Source organism: Phycodurus eques, chromosome 4 (assembly GCF_024500275.1).
Source record: "Phycodurus eques isolate BA_2022a chromosome 4, UOR_Pequ_1.1, whole genome shotgun sequence".
Lineage (NCBI taxonomy): Eukaryota > Metazoa > Chordata > Actinopteri > Syngnathiformes > Syngnathidae > Phycodurus > Phycodurus eques.
In genome coordinates, this window is record NC_084528.1 from 30,488,659 (window position 1) to 30,496,793 (window position 8,135).

Sequence of the window (8,135 nt, forward strand, 5' to 3'; positions counted from 1 at the left end):
CATTTAGAAACAGAACATGTGGTCGACTCATTTCATCGCTCTCATCACTCTTTTCATATTATTTTGATGGTGAAAAGGGCCATCGGATCAGAGGTGATTAGATTAGATTTTTTTTTTTTTTTTAACAAAACATGTAGTTATGTTACACTCACAATCAGGTTGAAACTGTCCTAAAATGCGAATGTGTCAAAAATAAAAGATCATTCAACAATTGAAAATGTACTCAGGTGTAGTCTCATGTTTATGGCACAGAGGGATTATGTAAGCCCACCCACCAACCGCAAGTCAGTGTTCTTGATGGTGGATCTGAAATTCTGTGCACCATAGCTGAGCTGAGCCTCTGTCTTGACTCTGCGACGCCATCTAGCGGCAGGCAACGGCTGCCCATGTGCTCGCTCGTGTACTGTACCTCCTCCTCCTCCTTCCGGAGAGAAACAGAACAGTAGCATCTTAAAAAGAAAACGTTACAATACAATTCTCAAGATTGAATTCAGCGGGACCACAATGTAACAGCAATGAACGTCAATGTCAATTTTTTTTTGTACCATTGAAAACTATAAACATGGATAAGCGTGTAAATGGCTTACTTTTGTGCACACTTCCTGATGCTCTCGCATGCTTGTTGTTTTCCTGTGCAATCGGAGTTGATTGTGTGTGTGTGTGTGGGGGGGGGGGGGGGGGGTCACAGAGTGTGCACACTGCCTATGTGGGTGTGCAACTGTGCATACATTGTACACCCGTCTCGAGCCACTTACCCCCCCCCCCCCTCCCTTACGAGTGTGCGCCTGAAGAGGGTTGGTCTGTTGTGTTCCTACACAGGACTCCCCAACACAGAGAGGGAGGGAGACTTCTCAAATCAGTTCAACCATCTGAGGTGTCAGACATTAAATCTGTGAGAGGCTCAACTGCTCTGTTGCTCATCGTGCGCTTGTTCAACAACGTGTTCACACATACACACGCGTCGGCAGTGACACTGAAATATGGAGTACATCATGTGCTCATATACCTGGAGGGCAGTTTATGATAGGTTAACTATATGTGTCCGCTACACATTTCCCTCCATTGCCATAATTGAGAATAGATGTATTTTCTTTTTCCAGCGTATGTTAAAGTCCTTCCCCCAAAATGGCCCAAGGGAAGTGTTTCGGCTGCACAGACTCTCTATTATGTGTTATATATGCTCTCTTAGTGAGAATGAAAAAAAAGGTGAATTTAACAGGGTGCATTTTTTTTAATTCACATTTAGCCACTAGTACAAACGGTTCACAAAGTTTCCATCTGGCAAAATACACTTGGCTTCCCTTATAGCTATATGTTAATGACATACACATGGGGTCGCTGGTATAGTGGGAAAAGAGGGGAGGGGGCGATAACATAAGCCAGTGTCTCTTTAAAAAATGTGAAGTTTCTTCTTGTATTCCAGAATGAGGTCAGACACGAGGCTGCTCATTGCACGCGCTGATTATTATTAGATTCCATTTTGGACCAATCGGCGTCGAGATGGGCGTTGGTTTGGCGTGGAGGCAGGCTAGCGACAGCTTCCCATTGGCTTATTTTTTATCACCGTTGTATCTCGGGAAGGGATAAATGCATGCAAAGGGAGACGAGACTGGAGGGCTGCTTGAAACTCTGCTGCAAGTCTACAGATGGAGGGCGGACCGTGTTATTCACTCTAAGTTCCTTTTTCCCCCCCCTTTCCCTCCTCAGCATGTCTGGTTTTTGTCTCTAGGAGAGGGGACACAGGCTGATGCCGAGAGAGAGAAAAAAAGCACTTAGAAAAAGTACTTGGGAGCATTTTGCAGTGGTGGGCTACTGAGACCGTGTTGTGCTTATGCTGGGCACAATTCGTTTGCATCGATTTTTTTTTTTACCACACTGAAGGAAGAGAGAGAGGGAAATCAGACACTTAAAAAGGCTCTGGAAGTTCAACTTTGTGTTTCATATTTGGCCAAAGTGGACTGAGTTTATACTGCACATCAGAGGAGTGAAAAAAAAAAAACTCAACTCAAGCTGGGAGAAAAGCGCTGAGTTTGCTTTTAAGTGCACCGAGAAGAGAGGCGACATGGTGCAGAAGATGAGCCACACGGAGAGCACCGCGGAGGCGCTTTCTTCCTTCTTCAGCGGGGACTCGAGCTCCGGGGCGAGCATGGATCTAGACCCCGCCGACTCGCCCCTCTCCCCGGGCTCCACAGCGTCCTCGACCGCCGGGGACAAGCTGGGCGACAACCCGGCGTGGTGTAAAACCCCGAGCGGCCACATTAAGAGACCCATGAACGCGTTCATGGTGTGGTCCCAGATCGAGAGGAGGAAGATCATGGAGCAGTCTCCCGATATGCACAACGCCGAGATTTCGAAACGGCTGGGGAAGCGGTGGAAGCTGCTCAGAGACGGCGACAAGATCCCCTTCATCCAGCAGGCGGAGCGGCTCAGGCTCAAGCACATGGCGGACTACCCCGACTACAAGTACCGGCCCAGGAAGAAGGTCAAATCGAGCGCCCCCAAGCCGGGAAGTGGCGGCGAAAAGGGGGAAAAGGTCAACGGGAGCTCGAGCAACACCACCAGCATGAAGTCGTCGTCATCCTCGAGGAAGAGCGGCCTCAAATCGCCCAGCAGCAAAGCCCACAAAACGCCTTCGGGGAGCAGCAGCAGCAGCAGCAGAAGCTCACAGTCGGCCTCGGAGCAGCCGCCGGAGCACCACGGCCAGCCGCTCTACAAGTCCAAGTCGGTAGCGTCCACCGCCAAGCGGGTACCGGAGGGCAAGAGAGCCAAGCGGGTGTACCACGTTTACGGGGGCGGCTTGAGCGTCAGCCCCGCGTCGTCGGTCACGGTCCCGGCCAGTCCCACGCTCAGCAACTCGGCGGACTCCAGCGAGCCGCTCAGCCTGTACGAGGACGTGTCCAGCGGCAGGGAGGATGGGAGCGAGTCCCCGGGCGGCGGTGGCGGAGGCAGCGGAAGCAGCGGCAGCCCGGGCGGCTCGTCGGAGCGTCAAGGCGGGCAAACGCACAGCAGTCGGCGGCCTTCGTCGCCCACACCCTCCGGCTCCCACTGCTCCGCCTCCTCGTCGTCGTCGTCGTCCTCCTCCTCCTCCTCCTCCTCGGAGGACGAAGAGTTTGAGGACGACTTGCTCGACATGAACCCAAGCCCCAACTTCGACAGCATGTCGCTGGGCAGCTTTAGCTCCTCGGTGCTGGACAGGGACTTGGATTTGAACTTTGAGTCCGGCTCCGGGGGCTCCCACTTCGAGTTCCCCGACTACTGCACGCCCGAAGTCAGCGAAATGATTTCCGGGGACTGGCTGGAGTCCACCATTTCCAACCTGGTCTTCACGTACTGACACCAAAGTGGCCACAAGCGACGACCACACACGGAGCCCCGGGTACCGGACGCGAGCGGCTCGGGGGGCAGCTCCTGCTTTGTCTCCGAACTACCAGAGCAGTTGGGACCCGTTCAAAACTAGCGCCATGGCGGAAAAAGCCCTTTTTGGTGGGCTACTTGGCTTTGAATGTGCGGACCGCGGAGGAGCGTGGGGGGCTGCAAAACAGGAGAGAAGCCGACAAATGTGACACTGCTTGGGTTTCCTGTTGAACAAGACGCTCGGTGGTGAACCGGTTGACCCGAACAACTTTACTGTGATTGATTTGCACGTTACGCGGTCCACCGTTCACTTAATCAATGTTGTTGCTGATTATTTTTCAAAGGGACATTTGACACTTTTTTTTTTTTTTTAATTTTTAAAATTTTTTTTAACCGATTTGCCAAGTGAATTTCACCACTAAAAAGGTACATAACTCGGACTCCTTGCGACATTGTTACTGCCGTGTGCTCACAGAGGGATTTTGTATGAAGCCGAGGTGGGTTGATTATTATTATTGTTTTTTTTGTTTTTAAATTTTTTTTCAAGTTTGACATCTCAAAAGCAAAAAAAAAACTTGGAAGCATGATAGCCTACTTTGTTCCTATCTTGTGCTGACATCTAATGTGAGACTGGCAAGCAGTTACAAATAGTAGCTACAGTATTAGGGTTATTTAAATGTACAGAGCCTCTCTTTTGTAATTTAAAAAAATAAAATAAAATTTTGTGGGGTGGGATTAAATGACACTGAAATAATCACCAGCTGTTTTAATATTTCAGACTTCAGGATTCAAATGCAACTACAAATCAGTGCTGAACTTTATACACGTTCTCTACTCTTCAGGACCAAAATTGTTTATCATTTCAGATTATAGCCTATAGAAAATTTTTGTTTTCATTCGCAGAGCTTTGTTTTGTTACATGTATTGACATGCCATTTCATATGGGTTGTTGTATTTATATACTGGGCCAAGCAGTTTGGACTTTTTTTAATTTCATGTTAAGTCTTGTTTTTGTGTTCTCATCCAATTATTTGTCATTCTGTCACATTTTCTTCTCAGGCGAAGGGCTAGAGTTTTAAAAACACAACTTTGATTCCATTTTTTAAATATTTAAATGTACACATTTTTGGACACTTAAAATATAGGAAACAGTTTGATTATTTTCTCAGTGTATTTTTGTACAAATCTATATGGAGCAGGAGGAGTCAACCATCGATGTGTGTAGCCTAATTATTCAGCTACATTTGGGTTTCCTGATGTTGAACCCCTTAGATGACTGGTTTAAGTGCTGTTGGAAAGCTCATTATTGTTCACGTTGATTGCCTGCTGAATCGTCTTTGCGGTGGCAAGCAACAAAACGAGCATATTACACTGTGGTGGTCAATGTGAAGTCTTGCTCAGCTGCATTTGGCTGTTTTCACAGAGCAGTTCTTCTGATCAGTTATTGGACTCTACTGGAGCATGAATTTGGCTAATTTTACCACATTATCACCAGCAAGGCTCTCGATTTTTAATTTGTTTTTTTTTTTAAACCAATCTGATATTGTTTTTTGTTGAACCACGCAGGCATACATATGTAATGTTGTTTTTTTTCCCCCAAGAGCCCTTGAACACAGCACCAGTCTTTGTGTCAGACTACCTTCTACAGTTTACAGTGCCAGTCGACAGGCTTCTTTAAGACACACAAAGTGATGATTGCCGGAGGCTATTCCTGTGGAGCATGTGGTTTTAACAGTCAGCCTCTGAAGCAGCCACTCCTTTTTTATTATTCTCATTCTCTCTGATATATTGCCTCCAACAACACGTGCGGAGATTGTAGCTTTAAAATTGACTTATTTCTTGATGTTTTCATGAACTGATGTCAAACTCATCCACCAGCCACTGGATCGAATAGGCTATCTTTTTAGACAACAAACAACAAAGAAGACAACATCAAGCATATTCAAATTTCTGACTTGAGTTCCGCAACACCTACTTGTACTGCGTTTCTCATTGTGTTTGAATATATAATCTTTTCTACTTGTTGGCTAACTATTAGATAATTGTTTAGTACGTTTATGGCATGGTGAATAGCATTTGTATTTCGGATTCAGGTTACCTAGCTGTTGTGTTTTTTCAGAAAAAAAAAATGGGAAAAATGAAACTTAATCCTTGTGTATTTGACTGTACCATAAAGCAAAAAGATTGTGTGTTTATGTATGTTGTTGCCATCAAGGACAGGCACTGTCTAGAATGACTATCTTTTACACATCCTTACTTTTAAGGTGGTCAGTTCAGGACTTTTTATATCTATATATATATATATATATACATATATATATATATATATATATAAATAAAAGCGTTTTTAAGTATATTAACTTTATTTTTCATCCATCCTGTGCAATATGCTGTGTAGAATTATCATGTATTGTCTCTAATCATGCCATAAACAAAGGAACCACCTTTTTTTTTTTGAGACTCAGAGAAAGGGAGGAGAACTCATGCCAGCTAAATTGTGTCTATTCACTGCCTGTCAGATTGTTGATATAAACTTGTGTACAGAACTTTTTCAAGGAAGGAAAATAAATATCAGCTGGAACTGAAGCTCTGTGATTCGCTCTCTTGATTCTTAAACTTTTCTTTCTCGCCATTTGGTCATGGTATCGTGATATTCCATCTTCAATAAGTGATTGTTACTGGTTTAGGTATTGCCAGAAATCCAACTAATAACTATAACTATCCGCACACGACTATAGTATAACTACCACGAGTTAATGACAGCCAAGTCAGAAGCTACTTAAATATTAAAATATATGTACTTGTCAACCTTCAATCCAAAGTTAAATCTGCAGTACATTATTTGGCCAATAAATGTCTAGTTAGCAGTCAGAGCGGATTATGTCGTAAAACCTTTTGACTGTACTACTGACACATAATGTATCACTGACATAATCTGAGAATGAGAGGTTTTACATGGATTACAGATACAGGCATGTACTTTTGCACACAAATACTGTACTTAATTGCATATACTTGCACATATTGCAGTAGGAATCAATGAATTCAACAGTGAGTCATTGAGTAGAATACTCTATTGTATACATTTACAGAGACGTAAGCATTGAATCAGTGACATGCAACGAACACAAATGCCTGGTTCAAGAATGTAAACTGTTGATGTAGAGGTTGATTTTATTGCATACTCCTCTAAATTCAAATATTCTTAATTGATTTGTAGCTTTAAGGTTTAAGAGCATGGATAACTTAACTGGTAATGGTAAAATACGTTAATGACTCTTATACTCATTGGTCCGGACAAATATCCTATTGTTTGGTATCCTATGCAGTAAGGGTAGACTACAGTTAAAATCACATTGGCAATGACACACATTAACCTATATATATATATATATTTAAATTTATGATTCATGTTGCCAATTAATGAGTGGGACTCACATCATAATGTATTCCAAATGAATTCATAGACTGCAATTGGTGTCTGGTGAGCAAACAGAACGCGACGCACAAGGTGACATCTGCTGATAGGGCCGACGTGTATTGTCTGCGTCCCATCAGCCCCGCAAAGTTTGGATTAAAGACCAAAAAAAAACCAAAAACATGAAAATCACAGTTAACCATCGTACGCAGTGGCGCTATTTAAATTTGTTTTCACCCAAATGTTATGCTGTTGATTTGCATGATTATGAAATCAGAATTCTGAAGCGTCATTTTGTCATTTACTTCCAAATTAGAATATCAGTTATCTCCGGGCCATTTTTCCTTCTGATCGGGACCTCGCTTGCTGTATGTTTCAAGAGGTTCTGTTCTAGCACATTATGCTGTTGATGTTCAGACAGTCATGCTTTCCCTTCCCCCTCTCCCAGACGGATCTTTATTGTGGGGGAAGGGCTGCTTTAGTAGCAGTCAGCCAAGGGCCCTCCAGCGCTGACAAGCATGTCTGCCTGTCTAGCTCTGTGAATACCTACAGTGTGTGTGTGTGTGAAACTGTGTAACGCGTGTGCACGTACGCATGATTGTGTGATGGCTAAAATTCTATTGCGTGAAATGAATGACAGTACAAGGATATCCCCACAGTGAGAGCAGACACTGTATGTCTGCCCTCTCCGTGATGATTTATGGGCTGCGGATTACTTTTTGACGGTCGGTCATAGTCTTCAATCAGGCGTAGTGGTTTAAATGAGCGTGCGTCAAGTTTTAATGTCATATTTGTGTGTCTCATACAACTAAATTAATTAGCTATCTGAAATCCCGGTGGTCATTTCCTGTTACGTTGTTGTGCTGTATTTGGCAGACATTTCATTGAGTTACATTTCATCGTCTTTCCAGGTTGTCCGTTATTGTGTTGAATTAGTCGAAGTGTGCGATAGCTTAGCTGAGGAGCAAGATGATTTCATTCTATTGCATAGCAGCAAAGCAATGTATTTAACACAAATGGTCAGAAAGCCTGATGCATTGCAGTGTTTCCAAGCTGTGTACAAGATACGGCTGCTAGTACGTTCACTGCACAACTTGATGCATTGTTTTCTTCTTTTTCTTCAAGCCACTGCATAAGCCCTTGCAGAGTCACAGCAATTTGCTGATCTATCTATTCCATCCCAACAGTGCATGGCTGGGAGTAATTACTGACTCCACAGTGAATATAAATATTTTCACTGTTCCTTTCAGCACTCATTTTGTATTAGCTGCGGTATAATACTTTATTCCTCAACTTTATTCCAATGATAGAAATCATCATGTACCATGCATGCACATCATATCACCAGCATGCCATATCATCT

The 8,135-nt window shown here is 43.7% G+C and overlaps 1 protein-coding gene across 1 annotated transcript; it reads left to right on the forward strand.

Moving 5' to 3' along the window:
• The first annotated feature begins 1,625 nt into the window (after window positions 1–1,625).
• sox4b (SRY-box transcription factor 4b) lies at window positions 1,626–5,940 on the forward strand. Its single transcript, XM_061675219.1, has 2 exons — window positions 1,626–3,851; window positions 4,956–5,940. The coding sequence occupies exon 1, from the start codon at window positions 2,063–2,065 to the stop codon at window positions 3,332–3,334; it is 1,272 nt and encodes a 423-aa protein (XP_061531203.1). The 5' UTR covers window positions 1,626–2,062; the 3' UTR covers window positions 3,335–3,851; window positions 4,956–5,940.
• The last annotated feature ends 2,195 nt before the right edge of the window (window positions 5,941–8,135 follow it).

Coding starts and splice junctions, on each gene's coding strand:
- sox4b (XM_061675219.1), top strand. CDS start 2,063: ATGGTGCAGAAGATGAGCCACACGGAGAGCACCGCGGAGGCGCTTTCT.